General features: G+C 49.1%; 1 protein-coding gene across 1 annotated transcript; it reads left to right on the forward strand.

Moving 5' to 3' along the window:
- The first annotated feature begins 4,003 nt into the window (after window positions 1-4,003).
- TRIB3 (tribbles pseudokinase 3) lies at window positions 4,004-22,008 on the forward strand. The gene is made up of 4 exons (XM_083447600.1): window positions 4,004-4,435; window positions 15,624-15,914; window positions 18,615-18,907; window positions 20,479-22,008. Exons 2-4 carry the CDS (start codon window positions 15,624-15,626, stop codon window positions 20,972-20,974), a joined length of 1,080 nt encoding a protein of 359 aa, XP_083303726.1. The 5' UTR covers window positions 4,004-4,435; the 3' UTR covers window positions 20,975-22,008.

Below are 22,008 nucleotides of genomic sequence, written 5' to 3' on the forward strand. Positions count from 1 at the left end.
TTTCAGGCCCCATTGAATACCCTCCAACATTTCTCCGATGAAAATAGGAACATATATTCAATAATGATGATGATGATACTTTCATCATTTATACTCCACCCATCTGACTTGGTTGCCCCAGATCCTCTGGGCGGCTTCCACATACAGTGGATGCTTGGGTTGCGAACATGATCCATGCGGGATGCACATTCGCAACCCGCAGCGTTTGCAACCTGCAGCGGCATGTCTGCGCACGCGCGGGTTGTGTTTCGGCACTTCTGTGCATGCGCAAAACGCGATTCTGTGCATGTGTGGCCACCGAAACCCAGAAGTAACCTGTTCCGGTACTACCAGGTTATGGCAGTCCGTAACCCCAAAAAACGCAACCTGAAGTAACCCGAAGTATGACTGTACAGTGGTACCTCGGGTTACAGACACTTCAGGTTACAGACTCTGCTAAGCCAGAGATAGTATCTCAGGTTAAGAGCTTTGCTTCAGGGTGTGAACAGAAATCGTGCTCCGGCGATGCAGCGGCAGCTGGAGGCCCCATTAGCTAAAGTGGTGTCTCAGGTTAAGAACAGTTTCAGGACCTCCAGAACGAATTAAGTACTTAACCCGAGGTACCTCTGTATATAAAAACACACTAAAACCAAAAGGGGCTACCTTCAGATGTCTTCTAAAAGTTGTATAGTTATCTTATTTCCTTGGCTTGGGGGGAAATATCTCCAATGAAAACAGGGACATCCTACCAGACCCTCTGGGGACACGGGTGGCGCTGTGGGTAAAACCTCAGCGCCTAGGACTTGCTGATCGTATGGTCGGCGGTTCGAACCCCCGCGGCGGGGTGCGCTCCCGTTGTTTGGTCCCAGCGCCTGCCAACCTAGCAGTTCGAAAGCACTCCCGGGTGCAAGTAGATAAATAGGGACCGCTTACTAGCGGGAAGGTAAACGGCGTTTCCGTGTGCGGCTCTGGCTCGCCAGAGCAGCGATGTCACGCTGGCCACGTGACCCGGAAGTGTCTCCGGACAGCGCTGGCCCCCGGCCTCTTGAGTGAGACGGGCGCACAACCCTAGAGTCTGTCAAGACTGGCCCGTACAGGCAGGGGTACCTTTACCTTTACCTTTACCATACCCTCCAACATTTCTCCGATAAAAGAGTTTCCTTGTTGAAGAGTTGTCTGCAGGTGCCAGGGGCATTTCTCCTCTCTTGAGGGGCAGTTGAGGCCCTTCACAATCAGAAACAGGAAAGAGATCAAAGTACAGGTTAGATAAAATACCAGTGTACTGGAAGAAGCAAAGATCACCAGTGTTGAAGCAACGATTCTTCAACGTCAACTTCGTTGGACTGGTCATGTTATGCGGATGCCTGATTCTCGCCTTCCAAAGCAACTACTCTATTCCGAACTTAAAAATGGAAAGCATAATGCTGGTGGTCAACAAAAGAGGTTTAAAGACTGTCTCAAGGCAATTTTTAAAAAAATGTATAGTAGTACCTCGGGTTACATATGCTTCAGGTTACATACGCTTCAGGTTACAGACGCCACTAACCCAGAAATAGTACCTCGGGTTAAGAATTTTGCTTCAGGATGAGAACAGAAATTGTGCTCCGGGGGCAGCAGGAGGCCCCATTAGCTAAAGTGGTGCTTCAGGTTAAGAACAGTTTCAGGTTAAGAACGGACCTCCGGAACGAATTAAGTTCTTAACCTGAGGTACCACTGTAGTATAAACACCAACAATTGGGAAACATTTGCCTGCGAGCGCTCGAGTTGGAGAACAGCCTTTACCAAAGGTGTCATGGACTGTGAAGACACTCGAACTCAGGAAGCAAGGGAGAAACGTGCTAAAGGAGTTGAACCCTCACCGTGATCAACTCCAGCCTGGAAAGCAATGTCCCCACTGTGGAAGGATGTGTGGATCCAGAATTGGCCTCCACAGCACTTATGGACTCATTGTTAAAACCGTGTTTATGGAAGACAGTCTTACTCGGCTAAGAGGGATCGCCAATAGGGAAGAAGAAGAAGAAGAAGAAGAAGAAGAAGAAGAAGAAGAAGAAGAAGAAGAAGAGATAAAAGGTTGTAACTTTAATTGATCCAGCACCCAAGACCCTCCCAACGATTCCCCTTTTATTTGGTCAGGTCAATGCTCTAATCACCCTAACAGGTGTTCCAAGCCCCACTGCTCATTTGGCCCTCCTGTTGTGAGTCCCAATTTGGGAGTCGAGAGGCGAAGCTGGAATGTATTCTTCTTTCTCCTGCCAGCGGATGTGATTTCCTAACGCCGGCGGGGTCAGGTTACCTGCAGCAACAGCCCTGCAACCCGTCATGACATTACGAAACCCTGTGCAAGACCCAGAGCGCCTCTGCTGCTGCTGACTCAGTGGGAAGCGGGTTGTTGTCCTTGTCTCCAAGGAGAGGAGGGACCGTGGATCCTGGCCAGGCTGCCAGGGCAGAAATGAGGAAACGAGAAAGTGGCACATGTGATTGGTGACCCCGGGAGAGAAGGGGACAGGATGGGAGGACTGAAATGACGAGTGCCATTGTCTTTTTTTTTTTTTTTAGTTTTTGCTTTTTATGGGATTCTTTTAATGTTTATTGCCAATTACAAATCTTTATCATTACTATTTTATTTTCAGTTTTTCATCATTGACATCATTCAAACTTCAATATTGAATTGAGGGCTTTCCGGCGGTTCCCTCCCTGCAAGAAGCGAAGTTACAGGGAGCCAGGCAGAGGGCCTTCTCGGTGGTGGCACCTGCCCTGTGGAACGCCCTCCCACCAGATGTCAAAGAGAACAACTACCAGACTTTTAGAAGACATCTGAAGGCAGCCCTGTTTAGGAAAGCTTTTAATATTTGATGAATTGTATTTTAATATTTTGCTAGAAGCCACCACCAGCCATTTGGGCATGGTATAAATAAATTATTATTATTAATTATTATTATTATTATTATTACAATTGTGTGGTTCCCTGAACCCCAGGACTTCCCTCCTCACCCTTCTGGTTTCCACAGATACATTTTTTAATTTTAACCGCATATAATTACATATATCAAACTTTCATTAAATCCTTATTTAATCCTTTAAAGGTAAAGGGACCCCTGACCATTAGGTCCAGTCGTGACCGACTCTGGGGTTGTGGCGCTCATCTCGCTTTACTGGCCAAGGGAGCCGGCATACAGCTTCTGGGTCATGTGGCAAGCATGACCAAGCTGCTTCTGGCGAACCAGGGCAGTGCATGGAAACGCCGTTTACCTTCCTTTACCTGTTAAAAGAGACGCGGGTGGCTGTGGGTTAAACCACAGAGCCTAGGACTTGCCAATCAGAAGGTCGGCGGTTCGAATCCCCACGACGGGGTGAGCTCCCATTGCTCGGTCCCAGCTCCTGCCAACCTAGCAGTTCGAAAGCACGTCAAAGTGCAAGTAGATCAATAGATACCGCTCCAGTGGGAAGGTAAACGGTGTTTCTGTTTCTTTTTTTTTCTTTTTTTGAATTTGCATTTTATTTATTTGTTAACATTCTTTTATTACATCGGGAAACATTGTCATATAACATTACAGGACTTACTATCATTTCTAACATGTATACAAAAAATTATATACACATTTTATATACCTAGAAAGAAAATGAAACAAAAAAGAACAAAGAGAAAAAACAAAAACAATTCCAAATCATACACATACCACTAGACTTCCTGTCTTTCCCGTTATATCTTCTTTTCTTTTTTTTTACAAATGAATGTACTTTTATTATTGTATATTTCTTTACATATTATCTAATACATTCCTATATCAATATGCGCTCTTAAGTCTTATTTCTCCACTCAGTCTCACTCCAACGTCAATCAAATGCTAGCATCCGGACCCGGGGTTGCAGCGGTCGCCCCTCTCTTTCCAGACTAGTCCCACGCCTTTGGGGGGCTGGCCTCGCGTGGCGCAACCGGGTTGCAAGGCGACCCCGAGGGGGCGCCCGCCCGGCGGGGCTGCTGCGCGCGATTGCAGGCTCGGGGCGGCGCGTGTCACCCGAGCCGGGGCGGAGCCCGGCTTGCCCGGCTGCCTGGTGCAATCCGCGCCGCCTGCCGCATCAGCCGGACCGAGGCGGAGCCGCGGCTGCGGGAGTTACATCATCCCCGACGGCGCGGCCAGGAGCCGCAGCGGCCGCGCAGACAAAGGCGCTCGCCGCTCGGGGGACGGCGCATTCGCTCGCTGCGCTGCGCCCTCGCCGCTTGCACCATGGAGCGTCGCTGCTGCTGCTGTCGCCTTTAGGCGGGGAGGGACGCAGGATCCCACCCTACCCGCCGCCCCGAGGTGGGGGTCCGCCTACCCTGCAGGATCGTCGGGCAAGGAAGGGAGGAAAAGCACTCCGGAGTAGTTGGGGGGCGAGAAGGCAAGAGAAGGACCCCCTCTCCAAAATAAAGACCCGCAGACAGGGAACGCCGTCGAGGCCGCCGCCGCCCCCAAAGGTACAGAAGGGTGCGAAGAAGGACGTGTGGGGTGGGTTATTGGCCCCACCTGGATTTCGGGGGGAGGGAGGGCGAGAATCGCTTAGCCCCCCCGATCTGATTGCTAGGAAGGACCCACAGGGTGGGGGTCTCTCTGGCGAACCCCTACTGTCTTTGCTGCAACAGGCTAAAAAAGGGGCTCCACTCTGGCCATGCTCAGAGGCACCCTAGGCATCCAAAGCGCCTTTCCTTCAGAGCCAAGGGGCCAAACTGTTTCCGACCAGGGGCGTTTGGGAATAGGAGGGAAGCATTCTAGGCAAAAGGACTGCAGACCAAGCAGTCAGGGCATCCGGGCACAATCCAGGGGTAGAGGAGCTGCTTTGCTTTCAGAAGGACCCAGGTTCAGTGCCAAGCACCACCAGATAGCTCTACTCTACCTGAAACCCAGGAGCCAGTGTGGGTGGTGCTGAGTGAGTTGGGCTCTTTAGCGTCACAGGGGGCTGGACTAGATGGCCCTTGGAGATCCCTTCCAGCTCTACAGTTCTGATTGTGTGACTGGCTGGGAATGAGGCATCTTTGCATATTTGTTCTCGGTTTGAAAAACGAGTCCAAATTGCAGCCATTGAATTAACAGGCATAGGATTCCAGCAAGGCTGTTGCTTTCAGTTCCTTATGGGTCGCAACTGCAGAACGTGAATTTGGGGGCCTGACCTGTGGCCCCAGCTAAGTCTTTTCCTGGAGAACAGCCTCTTGGATCCTGCAGCTGAGGAGCAGAAGCTTTCCTGCGGCTGATTAAATATAGACATCTCCGTCAGTCAGTATCACATCATGGAGTGACTCGCAATGAATCTGCAGACTTCCTCCACAGCAAACAATTGCGGTTGCCTCGGGTGAGGCGAGGCAATTCAGAAAATGTTTGATGCAACAGGCGAGTAAGAGCCTTAAAAAAAAAGCCGTGCAAATTAGCTCCACAAAAATGATTAGCCAATAAAACCTTTCTTACTAACATACCTGCCTTAGTCATAACCAGCTGTTGCACAACTCAATGGCATTTGCTTTCCCCTCTCCGGTCGCCTGGGGCGATTCTAAACTAGTCACAGGTGATCAAGTGAGTGGCAGCCTCTTTCAAAGGAGGGTGCCCAGTGCCCAGAGGCCTGACCCAGACCATTTTTTCCAAAGGCTTTCATGTGGAGTCTGCAGTATCTGATTCGGGTCAGACCAAATCTGTGCATGTGCAGAGTTTCTTTTTGAAAATTGGAGCAGGGTGGGGTGTTTTTGTAACGAACATAGTTGTGAGTGGGGAAAACAGCTGAGGAACTGCAATGCCCACCCCTACCCCCTCCTCAAAATATTGTTGCCATGACAGATACTGTGACAGAGCTCATAGGATACAACTGCATGTCAGTTTGGATCAATAATCCAGGAGCAGCATGGACACCAGCAACGAAGGACAGAAGTAAAAGATGGTGTAGCGATAATCAGTGTAGCAGCTGCAAAAGCCAAAGGGCACTTTGTATGTGAAGATGTGTATGGCTGTGCTGGCTTGGGCTGATGGGATTTGTAGTGCAAAACATCTGGAGGGCATCAGGTTGGCGAAGGCGGGCTTAGAGCTTCCTGCAGGCTGTTCTCTTGCTCCATATTTTCCCCAGCTGCACCAGGATTGCAGGTGTATTTACCACTGCAAAACTGCGCCCGGGAGCTTAGGTTGAAAGCAGCAGCTGACAGGGAAGGGGTTAAATACCCCTCTTCTGCTGCTTTGCCACTCAAAATTGTCCTTTGCAGAAACTGCTGTTTTCCTAGGGAGGGGGAAAGTGAGGGCTGGTTTTAAACAATGATATTTTTCCACAAGGTGACGTTTGCCCCCTGGAGATTGAGTGGGAATTGGGAAGTCACTGAGTCAAATCTTCAGCCTTCAGCAAACCATTTTCTTAACAGCCTGGGCCCCCACTTGTAGAATGGAGGTGCTGACATTGGTCTACCCTACAAGACTGTTGTAAAAGTTACTGATATAAAGCATGCAACGCACTCTGAGCACTTAGGAAAGGCTGGTGGTGGCTGATTTCCTGGTTCCAAGCTTTCCCAGTGGGGCAATTCATCTAGGTGGATGTCTGGATTTCATAGAATTGCAGCCTTGGAAGGGACCCTATGGGTCATCTAGTCCAACCCGCGGCAATGCAGAAATATTGAACCCATGATTAGAGTCTCTTGCACTACTGACTGACGTAGTGATTTCAGCTACTGATTTGGAATGAAAGTTTTATTTCTTCTGTTTGTAATCTTACTGTTCATCTTTATGCTGTTTAACTGCCTCGATAATTTTTAAAGAGGGTTGGCATTTTTAATTTATTTTTTGCAAGTGAGTAAATATAAGCAAACCTTTAGAACTGTACTTTTAAGGGTGTCTGTGTGTTTATATACTAAAGCACAGTTCTTGAACTGCACTGAGTTAGTAAAACATGTGAAACAGAAACTAAGGGATCAGAGCTTTGAGCATAGACAGAGTGTTCCTTTCCTAGCTTAGTCCTGGAGAGCTCACAGCCTTTTCTCAGGAAATCCAGGTTGGGGAATGCAGAGATCTTGTTGCCAAGAAGAAAGGTGTGACCTCAAGGCAACCTTGTTCCTGGGTCAGCAGAGAGAGGGGGGTGGAGGCTGGGGGACTTGCTCTCTGTTTGCATCATCCACTTATTTTCCTTGCTGATGAGAGCAAGTGAAAGAGAGATAGCTGAAAGCTCCTCCCTGCAGTCTCTCTGGAGGCATTTGGAGCCTTGAGGCTGGCATGCTCTTCCGCTTGCATACAGTTCTGGAAACCTCTGCTCCCTGTTTTGGAAGGCAGCGCCCGCAGGCAGCTTGTAGTGACGAAAAGGCAGCCTCTCTTCGCCTCCTGCATTCAATTATGTTTATGCAGATGATGTCCTTTTGCACATCCTTGCACAGGTTGTGCAAATGATGTCCTTTTGCAAATCCTTGCACGTTGTTGTTGTTTAGTTGTTTAGTCGTGTCCGACTCTTTGTGACCCCCTGGACCAGAGCACACCAGGCACTCCTGTCTTCCACTGCCTCCCGCAGTTTGGTCAAACTCATGCTGGTAGCTTCGGGAACACTGTCCAACCATCTCGTCCTCTGTCGTCTCCTTCTCCTTGTGCCCTCCATCTTTCCCAACATCAGGGTCTTTCCCAGGGAGTCTTCTCTTCTCATGAGGTGGCCAGAGTATTGGAGCCTCAGCTTCAGGATCTGTCCTTCCAGTGAGCACTCAGGGCTGATTTCCTTCAGAATGGATTGGTTGGATCTTCTTGCAGTCCATGGGACTCTCAAGAGTCTCCTCCAGCACCAGAATTCAAAAGCATCCATTCTTCGGTGATCAGCCTTCTTTATGGTCCAGCTCTCACTTCCATACGTCACTACTGGGAAAACCATAGCTTTAACTATATGGACCTTTGTTGGCAAGGTGATGTCTCTGCCTTTTAAGATGCTGTCTAGGTTTGTCATTGCTTTTCTCCCAAGAAGCAGGTGTCTTTTAATTTCGTGACTGCTGTCACCATCTGCAGTGATCATGGAGCCCAAGAAAGTAAAATCTCCCACTCCCTCCATTTCTTCCCCTTCTATTTGCCAGGAGGTGATGGGACCAGTGACCATGATCTTTGTTTTTTTGATGTTGAACTTCAGACCATATTTTGCGCTCTCCTCTTTCACCCTCATTAAAAGGTTCTTTAATTCCTCCTCACTTTCTGGCATCAAGGTTGTGTCTGCATTCAATTATGTTTGTGCAAATGATGTCCTTTTGCAAATCCTTGCACAGGTTGTGCAAATTTTTTTTCTTTTGCAAATCCTTGCACATGTATCTCCCACCATGCCCGAGTGCCCAGAGGTGATTTGCACCTTTACTTAATCTGGGCAGAAGAGACGTCATTTGCTTCTAACTCCTCTCAGGTTGATGGCTGCTCCTTTCGTTTGGCGAGCGAGATCAGGGGCTGCTACTGGGAGAGGCAGCACAGCTTTTCCAGTGTGTGTGTGAGAGAGCCAGTGTGGTGTAGTGGTTCAGAGCAGTAGTCTTGTAATCTGGGGAACTGGGTTCGCGTCTCCGCTCCTCCACCTGCAGCTGCTGGGTGACCTTGGGCCAGTCACACTTCTCTGAAGTCTCTCAGCCCCACTCACCTCACAGAGTGTTTGTTGTGGGGGGAGGAAGGGAAAGGAGAATGTTAGCCACTTTGAGACTCCTTAAAGGGAGTGAAAGGCGGGATATCAAATCCAAACTCTTCTTCTTCTTCTTCAATGAACTTCGCTTGGCCGACTGGGAATTTGAACCCTGGTTAGACTCGTAATCTGGTGAACCGGGTTCGATTCCCTGCTCCTCCACCTGCAGCTGCTGGGTGACCTTGGGCAAGTAACACTTCTCTGAAGTCTCTCAGCCCCACTCACCTCACAGAGTGTTTGTTGTGGGCGAGGAAGGGAAAGGAGAATGTTAGCCACTTTGAGACTCCTTAAAGGGAGTGAAAGGCGGGATATCAAATCCAAACTCCTCCTCTTCTTCTTCTTCTTCTTCTTCTTCTTCTTCTTCTTCTTCATCCCACGTCCTCCATCCGCAGAGAGGCTTTGGGAACCTCTGGAGTTTGCAGGCTTCTGAAGAAGAACCTGCAAGATCTGGCCGCAGGGGGCCCAACTGGTCCAGCATTTTGTTCTTGCCAGCCAGCCCAGATGCCCATTATGGGAACCCGTAAGCAAGATCGGAGGGCAAGACCACTCCTCCTTCCAGCAACTGGTATTCGAACCTGGAGGCAGCATAGAGCCACCAAGAGCCCTCTCCTACATCAATATATCCAGTCCTCTTTTAAAGCCACCCAGTTTGGTGTCCATCCCTGCCTCCTGTGGCAGGGAGTTCCATATTTTAACTTTGCACTGCGTGAGGAAGTATTTTACTTGTCCCGATTCTTCCAACATGAAGCCTAGTTGGGTATCTCCATCCTAGCCCCCAAACTGTTGAGCTGCCTTTCTCCTTCCACGCCCAGCCTCCCTCTCCATCAGCCCCCTTCCATCACCTTGGGCTAGCAAGGGCCACAGGTCAGTGGCAGGACACCATTAGGTCCAGTCGCAGACGACCCTGGGGTTGTGGCGCACATCTTGCTGCGAGAAGCAAAGCTACAGGGAACCAGGCAGAGGGCCTTCTCGGTAGTGGCACCCGCCCTGTGGAACGCCCTCCCACCAGATGTCAAAGAGAACAACAACTACCAGACTTTTAAAAGACATCTGAAGGCAGCCCTGTTTAGGGAAGCTTTTAATGTTTAATAGGTTATTGTATTTTAGTGTTCTGTTGGAAGTTGCCCAGAGTGGCTGGGGAAACCCAGCCAGATGGGCGGGGTATAATTAATAAATTGTTGTTATTATTATTATTATTATTATTAGCCGAGGGAGCCGGCATACAGCTTCTGGGCCAGGTGGCCAGCATGACTAAGCTGCTTCTGGCGAACCAGAGCAGCGCACGGAAACGCTGTTTACCTTCCCGCCAGAGTGGTACCTATTTATCTTCTTGCACTTTGACGTGCTTTCAAACTGCTAGGTTGGCAGGAGCAGGGACCGAGCAATGGGAGCTCACCACATCACGGGGATTCGAACCGCCGACCTTCTGATCAGCAAGCCCTAGGCTCTGTGGTTTAACCCACAGCGCCACCCGCGTCCTGCTATGTATGTAGAAGGTTCCAAGTTTCATCCCTGGCATCTCCAGGTAGGGGTGGGAGACACTCCTGTCCGGAATCCTGGAAATGCACGGAGCTGAATCCTCGGAGGAAGTGGGTTGACTCTCCTAGCTTTCGAAATTCGCCAGGCACATTTTGCACCTGGCTACCGGCTACTTGTGAACAAGCGAAGATGCCCGGGCATCATGATGGTGCCAGACGTCTCCACCCTGTGGAGATGCATGCCTGGAGATTCTTGATCTTGCCTGTTCTCACTCACTAGGAACACATCCTGTAGAATCCTATCCATGACACTTCACCTGCACAATCAGAATGAATTTCAGGTAGCAAAAAGTCATATGGAAAAATATGACTTTTGAGCTGTCTGGCCTCCAAATGGCAAACAGGCTTTCCATTTTGGTGTCTGTAAGGGACGCGGGTGGCGCTGTGGGTAAAACCTCAGCGCCTAGGCCTTGCCGATCGTATGGTCGGCGGTTCGAATCCCCGCGGCGGGGTGCGCTCCCATTGCTCGGTCCCAGCGCCTGCCAACTTAGCAGTTCGAAAGCACCCCCGGGTGCAAGTAGATAAATAGGGACCACTTACTAGCGGAAAGGTAAACGGCGTTCCGTGTGCTGCGCTGGCTCGCCAGATGCAGCTTATCACGCTGGCCACGTGACCCGGAAGTGTCTACAGACGGCGCCGGCTCTTGGCCTATAGAGTGAGGTGAGCGCACAACCCTAGAGTCTGTCAAGACTGGCCCGTACGGGCAAGGGTACCTTTACCTTTTTTAACCCTGGTTTAAGTAGTAGTAGTTGTAGTAATAATAATAATAATAATAATAATAATAATAATAATAATAATTTATTACTTATACCCTGCCCATCTGGCCGGGCTTCCCCAGCCACTCTGGGCAGCTCCCAACAGGATATTAAAAACACAATAAAGAGCAAACATTAAAAACTTCCCTAAACAGGGCTGCCTTCAGATGTCTTTTAAAAATCAGATAGTTGTTTATTTCCTTGACATCTGGCGGGGAGGGCGTTCCACAGGGCGGGCACCACCACCGAGAAGGCCCTCTGCCTGGTTCCCTGTAACGTGGCTTCTCGCAGGGAGGGAACCTCCAGAAGGCCCTCAGCGCTGGACCTCAGTGTCCAGGCTGAACAATGGGGGTGGAGACGCTCCTTCAGGTATACTGGACCGAGGCCGTTTAGGGCTTTAAAGGTCAGCACCAACACTTTGAAATGTGCTCAGAAACATACTGGCAGCCAATGAAGGTCTTTCAGGACCGGTGTTATATGGTCTTGGCGGCCACTCCCAGTCCCCAGTCTGGCTGCCAACATTCTGACCACCTTGCTGTGTGTGATGATTCAATACCCACCCATCCCTGAGGTAAACACCCTCATGCCTCATTGTACATGCAAAACATTGCTTGCCCCATTGTTCTCCCAAGCCATCAGCTTCTGGCACGGGAGGCAGCAATGACAGCTCATAAACTCTGCCCTCTGATGACTCCTGGGAGCAAACAGGGTTGGCATGGCTACCTTGGCAGGCTGGCAAATTTCCCTCTACGTTTTGTGGGTGGACTGCACCCAGCAGCGCTGTTTTTACCTTTGCATGCCTGGGCACCGTGGTTTTCTCCCCACACATTGCACAAGTAGCCCCTGCAGAACTCATTGCCACTGTTTATTGTGACGGTCAGTTGCACAGGGAGGCCCTAAGCTACTGATGAGGCCCTAAGCTACTGAATAGGGCCCTTTATATGTCTAGCTGTCCTTTGTCAACAACAAATTGTCACTGTTTTTTGTCTTGAATATATGCTATATGGTAATTTATGGACCTAGGGACGCGGGTGGCGCTGTGGATTAAAGCCTCAGCGCCTAGGACTTGCTGATCGCATGGTCGGTGGTTCAAATCCCCGCGGCAGGGTGTGCTCCCGTCGTTCAGTCCCAGCGCCTGCCAACCTAGCAGTTCGAAAGCACCTTCGGGTGCAAGTAGATAAATAGGGACCGCTTACCAGCGGGAAGGTAAACGGCGTTTCCGTGTGCTGCGCTGGCTCGCCAGATGCAGCTTGTCACGCTGGCCATGTGACCCGGAAGTGTCTTCGGACAGCGCTGGCCCCCGGCCTCTTAAGTGAGATGGGCGCACAACCCCAGAATCTGGCAAGACTGGCTCGAACGGGCAGGGGTACCGTTACCTTAATTTATGGACCTAAAATGTATCTAAAGCCATTTGCACATAACAAATAGGAGCCTACACAACAGAAAACACTGTTGCTGTGTGTAGGTTTTATTTTATTTGTTTTTTAGCTTATATTTTGGAAATGTACATCCAGGTGTTTTTTTCTTTAGTTTTTTTTTGGGGGGGGGCGAAGAGAGTGGGCCCCTGAGCTATAGCTTGTTTAGCTCAGGGGTCAGCAAACTTTTTCAGCAGGGGGCCAGTCCACTGTCCCTCACACCTTGTGGGGGGCCGGACTATATTTTGAAGGGGGGGAAATGAACGAATTCCTACGCCCCACAAATAACCCAGAGATGCATTTTAAATAAAAGCACCCATTCTACTCATGTAAAAACACCAGGCAGGCCCTGCAAATAACCCAGAGATGCATTTTAAATAAAAGGACACATTCTACTCATGTAGAATCACGCTGATTCCCGGACCGTCCGTGGGCTGGATTGAGAAGGCGTTTGAGCCGGATCCGGTCCCCGGGCCTTAGTTTGCCTACCCATGGATTAGCTTATACGTAAATCTGGCACTGGCAGTGCTGCTAAGTCCTGACTTCTACAAGCAAGTGAAAATTGGTGTTTGTAGCATCCTGAGAGTCAGTCTGCTCTTATTAGGAAGATAAGGTGAGAATGGTAGGGACGAGACTGATTTTGAAAAATTCGGAAGCCGGGTGTGGGGTGGAGACTGTGTAAGACTTTCCACAATGACTTGCGTGGAGCAATGCGCTTTCTGCTAGCACCAGCTGTGAGCTTCAACCCTGCGCTTCCATCCCTCGAAAGCAACGGCCCCAAAGTTTTCAGGCGTATGAGATGATGAAGTGTTTAGCAAGAACTGAAGCTCCCAGGGTCCAGAACCTCTGAGGGAGAAACTGTTGCTGGGAGACTCTTTCTCCTTAATCTTTTTGATTTTTTTAAAAAATAAATTACATTTGGTGGACACTGCAGAGCAGGCGGTTTTCTGCGACAGTGGTGCGTGTGGAACTCGCCTTCCCCAGAGAAGTCTTATTTTGCAGCATCTCTGTCTGGTTGAGGAGGAGATGGGTGAAAAGGTTTCACACTTCCGGTGCTGTTAAATCACTGATGTTGTTTGGAATGGGTGTAAAGGTTTCGTAATGATGCCCTTTTTTTATTACACATTGTTATCAATATGTTAAAAGGGACGCTGGTGGCGCTGTGGTTAAACCACAGAGCCTAGGACTTGCCGATCAGAAGGTCGGCGGTTCGAATCCCTGCGACGGGGTGAGCTCCCGTTGCTCGGTCCCTGCTCCTGCCCACCTAGCAGTTCGAAAGCACATCAAAGTGCAAGTAGATAAATAGGTACCGCTCCAGCGGGAAGGTAAACGGCGTTTCCGTGCACTGCTCTGGTTAGCCAGAAGTGGCTTAGTCATGCTGGCTACCTTTTTATCAATATGTTACATATTGTTATCTGGGTGGTTGGTGGTTGTTGTTGTTTTTAAAAACGACAACAATATAGCCTTTAATGCATGGGTAGGCAAACTAAGGCCCGGGGGCCGGATCTGGCCCAATCACCTTATTTTTACATGAGTAGAATGTGTGCTTTTATTTAAAATGCATCTCTGGGTTATTTGTGGGGTATAGGAATTCATTCATTTCCCCCCCAAAAAATATAGTTCGGCCCCCCACTAGGTCTAAGGGACAGTGGACCAGCCCCCTGCTGAAAAAGTTTGCTGACCCCTGCTTTAATGTATACTGCTGTCTTCTTCAATGCCCTTTGGGTAGTTCCAGTGCTTTCACCTCCAAAAAAAGTTTAGGGGTATTCTCATTTCGTCTGAGACTCAGGAAACACAGTGGCAGGAAATGAGGCCGCCATTGCGGGTAGCAACGGAACTGACGAATCACCATGCTAGAGAAGAAACTATTTATTTATTTTCAGTTTCTTCTCCCGTTAGATTCACAAATGTTTATAAATAATAAATAAATATTTTTTTATTTATACCCCGCCCTTCCCAGTTCAGAAAACCGGGCTCAGGGCGGCTAACAACAAATTTAAAACACTTAATTGTAAAAGCAGCATAAAATACAGTATAAAAAACATGAATAACCATAAAATTCAAAAATCAATGGGGGGGGGGGAATCTATCCAATAAACATTAGATGATCACGAGGGCTAGCTGGCTAAATTATTCCTATTTGGGCCAGCGAGGAGGCCAGGGGAGAATTAGCTGTGGGGTCTCAGAGCGGGTGATCTTCATAAAAGGGGAGGGGGAGCGAAGAGAAGGGAAATAAAAGATCAGGCTGAATTCAGATTAAAGGCCAGGCGGAATAGCTCTGCCTTACAGTCCCTGCGGAAGGAAGTTAAATCCTGGTCTCATGAGATAGAGCATTCCACCAGGTCGGAGCCATCACTGAGAAGGCCCTGGCCCTGGTGGAGGATAGTCTGACTTCCTTAGGGACCTCTAAACTATGGTTATTCATGGACTTTTAAGTCCTCTGTGGGGCAGTCCAGGAGAGGCGGTCCCCGTAAGTACGAGGGCCCTAAGCCACAAAGGGGTATGCATACCCCTAGGGAAAGAAAGCACTTGGTCGTTCTGTCAATAAATGAGAAATAAGGGCGCTGTTAAGAACCTGAGGCTGACCCCAAAGGCAGACATCCTCCGGTTCTCATGTCCACAATCTCAGTTTCTAAAGATGGCTTGTTGCTTAATACCAGACACTGAGGACTAGTAACAGGGCTAGGAATGGATATCTGTTTATTGCATGAAATTTATATACTGCTTGATTGAAAAAGAAACTTGAAAAAGACCCTGAAGGTGGTTTACAAAAAACACTGTACTGTAGTTTTTCCTTTCATTCCCATTCTCTTTTTTAGGCCTCTCATTTTCTCGTCTTTTCTTCTTTGTTCTTTTTTTAGACTTAAGTAGCTGCTTCCCTTAGTATATTATAAAAAGCTACTTTGTAACGGGTGTGTTTCTTTGTATATCTAAGAATAAGTATCCGTAAATAAGTTAACAGAGGGGGAAAGTGGTTTACAAAAATAATAATAAAAAAAATTTATCGATAGGAAAAATTAACATCAGTTTAAGATTTTCCAAAAATTAAAGTACCAATAGACTAAAAACAGATTAAAAACTCGCACCAGCTTTCTAAATATCCGGGTGGGCTTGCCTAAACAAAAATGTGCCGAAAAAATTACAGGAATATCAATAGGCAGGGATTTCCAAAGTTCTGGTGCTGCCACAATAAATGATCAAGTGCAGAATGGGTGTTATACATTAAAGGGTCTTAGCTCCCTTGGTCATCTAGCTGTGCCCCCTTGACCCTTTTGATTTAACCCCTTGCTCTCCTAACTTTCCCCTTCCAGATGAGTCTGCTTGCTCAGGAGTGCCCTCTGGTCGTTGCATCGCAGAAGAAGCAGCGGCTGGACTTTGATGATGCATCTGAGACCAGTATCCCAGAAGCCAAGCGCCCACGTCTCAGCCTGCTGCCAAGCCCAAGCCCCTGCCTCCAACCGCTTGCCTCTAGCCCCCTTCCTGCCACAGACCGGGAGTCGAGGATACTCCAGATTGGCCCATATATCCTCCTGGAGGCCACTGAAGGTGGTCGCTGCTACAGGGCTGTGGACAGACAGACGGAGGCAGAATACACCTGCAAGGTAGGAAACCTGCTGGAGAAAATGGTCTTTTTTCCTGACCTGTTAATAATAATAATAATAATAATAATAATAAATAAATAAATTTATTGTTTGTACCCCGCCCATCTGGCTGGGCTTCCCCAGTCACTCTGGGCAGCTTCCAACAAAATATTAAAATACCGTAATACATCAAACATTAAAAGCTTCCCTAAACAGGGCTGCCTTCAGATGTCTTCTAAAAGTCTGGTAGTTATTTTTCTCTTTGACATCTGGTGGGAGGGCGTTCCACAGGGTGGGTGCCACTACCGAGAAGGCCCTCTGCCTGGTTCCCTGTAACTTGGCTTCTCACAGCGAGGGAACCGCCAGAAGGCCCTCAGCGCTGGACTTCAGTGTCGGGGCAGAACGATGGGGGTGGAGACGCTCCTATTATTATTATTATTATTATTATTATTTTATTTTATTATTTACCTCATGCAATCGCCTCAAGGCAACGCGCAATAAAATCAGCAGGTGCATTTAAAACAAGATGAAAAACAATATGCAATGGGCACTCGTGGAAAAACACTTATCTTTCCCGCAGGGAGAACTATTGGGGGGAAAAAGGTCTGTGATTGTTCCAGAAAGTGTAAATAGGGACCTGTTGTATCTATACATTTCCGAGCACAGTTCAAAGTGTTGGTTCTGACCTTTAAAGCCCTAAACGGCCTCGGTCCAGTATACCCGAAGGAGAGTCTCCACCCCCATCGTTCTGCCTGGACGCTGAGGTCCAGCTCCGAGGGCCTTCTGGCGGTTCCCTCATTGCAAGAAGCCAAGTTACAGGGAACCAGGCAGAGGGCCTTCTTGGTGGTGGCACCCGCCCTGTGGAATGCCCTCCCACCAGATGTCAAAGCAAAAAACAATTACCAGATTTTACCTGCCATTTTCAAAATTGCCTCTTTGAGCAAGGCTGTGTGTGTTGGGGAGGGGGATTTTTGTTAACCCTTTGTTGAAAAAGGAAGAGTCCTGTGGCGCTTTAAAGGCAAACAACTTTATAACGGTGCATAATAGTCATTTGTGGACTAGAGTCTATGAATGATTATGCCCAGCAAGTGCCCTCTATATGTTTTGAATGCACACTGACTGCGGCTAATAGGGCACTGGCTTGGCGGAGCTGCCTTATGCCATGGTAAATTTGTGTGTCTTTTATGAAGTGCCGCAATATTATTTTCCCCAACGATGCCATTTTTGGCAGAGCTGCTAGCGGCTGAGCAATGCTGACACCTGCTGGCTGAACATGGAATGTCATGCCCACTTTGAGTTGGCCATTGTTTCTGAAAAACTCCCTTTCCTCCAACTCCCAACCCACCAAGTTTACTTTTTTAGTAAACTTGAAAACTTGAAAAGAGTTGAGGATTATGTGCTTTTGGAGGGGTCGTTCTGTTTGGAAGGAGGGAAGCCCCTAGAAGCTCCTCTGCCTTAAGCTCACCAAAGACGATGCCTTATGAGGAACGGCTAAGGGAGCTGGGCATGTTTAGCCTGGAGAAGAGGAGGTTAAGGGGTGATATGATAGCCATGTTCAAATATATAAAAGGATGTCACATAGAGGAGGGAGAAAGGTTGTTTTCTGCTGCTCCAGAGAAGCGGACACGGAGCAATGGATCCAAACTACAAGAAAGAAGATTCCACCTAAACATTAGGAAGAACTTCCTGACAGTCAGAGCTGTTCGACAGTGGAATTTGCTGCCAAGGAGTGTGGTGGAGTCTCCTTCTTTGGAGGTCTTTAAGCAGAGGCTTGACAACCATATGTCAGGAGTGCTCTGATGGTGTTTCCTGCTTGGCAGGGGGTTGGACTCGATGGCCCTTGTGGTCTATTCCAACTCTACGATTCTATGATTCTATGACTTTAATTTTTCAACATCGATTTTATTTTCTGTGGCACTACTGCCTTCTCTCTGGGCACGTGGTTTGGGGATTAGTGAACCATGGACAGAAATGGCAACAACTCTATTGGTGCAGAACGAAAGAGGAGTCAAATAAAGAAAGCACACACACACACACACACACACACACACATCCTTTTATCTAAAGAGTTTCTATTAAACGGATAATTATTATTTTTCTCCAGTTAGGGCCCAGCAAGATATACAGAGGGGGGGAAATGCAAGGTTTTCTGTTGCTGGACACTAAAATAGCTGTTTCTTATTTAATAAAGGCGGTGATTACAAAGTATTGCCAATCGCAGGGCAATGCCATCCATGCCTAATTGAAAGTAAAGCCATAATTCACACTGTCATGTGTGCAATATGCAATATAGAAGAGTAGAAGCAACAAAAAGTATCCATTTAAAAACTTCAAAAAGCCAAGAAATACTGATGGCTTAAAAAGCGAAAATTAACATTGAAAAGGAGTGTCTAAACAATAATGACATCTAAAAGAAGGGAACGTATTTTATGCATTATCATTTTTTTGGTAGAGAGAAATACACACTTAACAAGGCTAGCCATGTCTACTCTGAAGTAAGTCCCATTGTGTTCAAGGGGCCCTACTCCTAGGTAGAAGTGAACGATAGCTTTACTTCCAAGCAGACATGGATAGGATTGTGCTGTTAAGAGTGCCCATGGATTTGTCTTTTAAAGCCACCACTGCCTACTGTGGCAGCGAGTTCCACAGGTTAACTGCGCGCTGCTTTTGCACTTGTTCTGCTCATTTGCTTCCTTCTAACAATTTGCTCCTTCTTTTTAGGTCTATCCAGCCAAGAGCTACCCAGAGGCGCTGGCCCCTTACGCCGCCCTTCCAGCGCATCCCAACATCGCCCGTGTGGCGGATGTGATTGTCGGGGACCAGAACATTTACGTCTTCTTCCAGCCCGGGAGGGACGACATGCATAACTATGTGCGGCGGTGCAAGCGCCTTCCTGAGCCCGAGGCTGCTGTCCTCTTCCGCCAGATGGCCGAAGCGGTCGCCCACTGCCACCAGCACGGCGTGGTCCTCCGGGACCTCAAACTGCGGAAATTCGTGTTTGCTGATCGAGAAAGGTGAGGGGGTGAGAAGGGGCATCTGTTGACACTTTCCTGCTCACTTGATCAGCTCCACTGGACATTATGCGCGGCACGAGCGCATCAGAGGCGCATTTAACTTGGGCGATTTCTACCATAGGCTGGCTGGTGGAAACTGCCTCCAGCCAGCCAGCACGAAATCACACCGAGAAAGCTGTTTCTTGTTTAATAAAGGCAGCGATCACAAAGTAATACCAATTGCACGGCAATCCCATCCATGTCTAGTTGAAAGTAAAGCCATAATTCACATCTACCTGGGAGCTGTGCCCCTTGAACACAATGGAGCTTACTTCTGAGTAGACATGGCTAGGATTGTGTTGTTCAGAATATTCACTTGTGGCCCACCCTCCAACTGCTAATGCACAGAATCAGGATATTTCTGGAGTTAACACTTTATTAGCAAAACAGGATCTGCGCAGGAGTGTCAGGCCTAATGAGCGCAGCAACTCAGGTCTTGCCGCCAGGTATCGGTTGCCGAGACTAAAGGTCCCCACCTCCCCAAAGATTATATCTCCTCCTCTCCAGGGTGTTTCCCAAGCAATCAGAGACACTGCTTGTCTATCCTTCTGCTCCTTTGCTCCTCTCACTTCATGCCTCTCCTGGTTCTGGGAGACCAAGCAGGAAGAGAGCTTGTTGTAGCAGGAAAGGGAGAAACCTGTGCCTCTTCACCAGCCAGACTCCTCTCTGCCTCTTGTCTCCCTCATCCCACCCTCCTGCTTCCACTTCTGCCTCCGATTCTGAACTGCTCTCTGCCTCAGACTCTCCCCGCTCACTAAGCCCTGTTGCCTCTTCAGCTTTCGATATTTCCTCTTCCCTGTCTTCTCCCTCTGACCACTCATCATCGCCCCATCGCCCCTCCCAGGCTGTGAGCCTTCCTCCCGTGGGGATTCTCCAGGCAGTTCCTTCCACCATTTCTCTGCATCCATCCAGTCCAGGACAGCAAGTTAACTCCAAGCTAGGCAGAGAGCTTAGAAGCTCTTTTTGCAACAGGTCTGCTTAGGGTTACCTAGTGCGTAAAGAGCTTTTAAGCTCTCTCTAGGCTCTGAGAGTGCTCTGAATGCCCTTCCTTCCTTCCTTCCTTCCTTCCTTTCTCCAACCCAGGGTGGTTCCAAGGATTTGGGTACAAGAAATTACCCTGTACATGTAGGACCTTGGAACTGAACTCGTGCATAAGTAAGATGCAGTACTCAGGTTTATGGCAAATCGACTGATCCAAAATAAGTGTCCAGAGTTGTTTTTTTAAATGTTTGTGCCATACCTGCCTATATTCCTCCTAAAATGTCTTGTGCTTCTTCCCCAACAGAATCATTCAAATAATTCAGGGGGTGGGGAGGAGAACCCAAATTGTGTAAAACCAAGAAAAGGGGGGGATCCATCAGTTACACAATCAAACTGCAGCTCTGCTCCCAAGCTTGACTGATCCATCCCTATTGCAGAATTCAGGTTTCCCGGTTGCAAAATTAGGGGTGCTTTTCCATTGTATTCCATTGTATTCTGCCTTTGAGTGATCTCTGGCTCCTGGCTAACTCTCCCCTTGGATTTCTGCCCAGATCCAAACTGCTGCTGGAGAATCTGGAGGACTCGTGTTTGCTGAAAGGTCCCGACGACTCCTTGGAGGACAAGCACGGCTGCCCGGCCTACGTGGGTCCCGAGATCCTCAGCTCCAAGGCGTCCTACTCTGGCAAGGCTGCTGACATCTGGAGCCTGGGCGTGGTGCTCTATACCCTCCTCGTGGGGTGCTACCCCTTCCAAGACACCAAGCCCCTCTCGCTCTTTGGCAAGATCCGCCGCGGGCGCTTTGCCGTCCCCGAGGACCTCTCGCCCAAAGCCCGCTGCCTCATCCGCTGCCTCCTGCGAAAGGAGCCATCTGAGAGGCTGACGGCTAGCGGGATCCTCCTGCACCCATGGCTGGCTCCTGGCAGCACCTCCGAGGGCTCATGGAGCGGCCCCTCCAGCGATCAGGGGCTGGAGCAGGTGGTCCCAGACGTGGGGGGCTTGAGGGAGGTCAAGGCCAAAGAGGAAGAGGAGGGAGGCCTGTGCAGCTGAGCCGCCAAGGAGAACGAGATGGACAAAAAAGCAACAGGGTGACTCTTGTCTTGACCTGACTAGCCATGAACCATGGGAGGGAGACCCCCTCTCGCCCTTCAGTTCCCTCGCTCGGATCGTGCCCCAGAAAGAAGTGTCTTCAAGCTAAGGCAGCAGTCACATTTGCCAGCAAACGGGTGCTTTGACATCCAGGTCAGGGACGATGGCGGAGCGTCAGCGCCTCCCTCGCGTCATGGCGTACGCTTCGTGGTGCGCTCCTTGTTCGCATGTGCCAAAGGACCTTTCCGGAACTCTTTATTCCCACCAGCAAAACTCTCCTGCGTTGAGAAAGGGGTGCTTCTCAGCAGCCCTGCGGGACTCCGAAACTAAGGACTGGAGCTCCGAGCCGCTGTTCTCGCAGAACGACTTGTTGGCAAAAGAGGTTCAGGTTGCAAAAGGATGGATTGATTGCAAGATCAAGGACTGGGAATTTGTGACCGTTTGCCTCAGTCAAAGCGCCGGACTGGTTTTTTGTTCTGAACAGAAAGCGGCTGTAAAGACACTCTCTTGCTGCAGTCTGGCTGCCATTTTCGGGAGAAGTTGTTCCCTGTTCCGCAGTGCCGAATGAAAGTCTGCTTTGCCTGGGGGGGGCGCCCAGATGCCTTGTGAGGGAGGAGGGCAGGGTGCCAGCCTTGGAGGGAAGGGGCTGGGGCCAGCAGTTGTGTGCAGTCTCTCCCCCCCCCCTTTGACAACTCCTAGACAACCTGTGGCCTTAAACAACTACACACACACCCCGCCCAGTTTTCACCACAGTGCCTCCAATTTCTGCCCTTAAAATGAGGTTCCCGGTGGGCCTCGTGGGCCTTAACTTTTTCTCTACTTGAATTTACCTCAGTACTTGACAGTTTTCGGGGGTGCCTGGCTTGTGCTGCCAGCCCCCAGCCTGAGGCCTTCCCCATGGTGCCTTTCCTGCTTGCCTCCCCATGTCTCCAGGGCTGAAGGAGAAACTCGGCCATGCTAGGTGGGTTGGATCTTAAAAGCCTTGTAAAATCAAA

Source organism: Podarcis tiliguerta, assembly GCF_965153285.1.
Source record: "Podarcis tiliguerta genome assembly, chromosome: 6".
Taxonomy (NCBI): Eukaryota; Metazoa; Chordata; class Lepidosauria; order Squamata; family Lacertidae; genus Podarcis; species Podarcis tiliguerta.

Excerpts from the sequence above, each read along its gene's own strand:
- TRIB3 (XM_083447600.1), top strand. The coding sequence starts at position 15,624 with ATGAGTCTGCTTGCTCAGGAGTGCCCTCTGGTCGTTGCATCGCAGAAG. Across the intron at positions 15,915-18,614 it reads AGGCAGAATACACCTGCAAG|GTCTATCCAGCCAAGAGCTA; the intron begins GTAGGAAACCTG and ends CCTTCTTTTTAG. Across the intron at positions 18,908-20,478 it reads GTGTTTGCTGATCGAGAAAG|ATCCAAACTGCTGCTGGAGA; the intron begins GTGAGGGGGTGA and ends ATTTCTGCCCAG.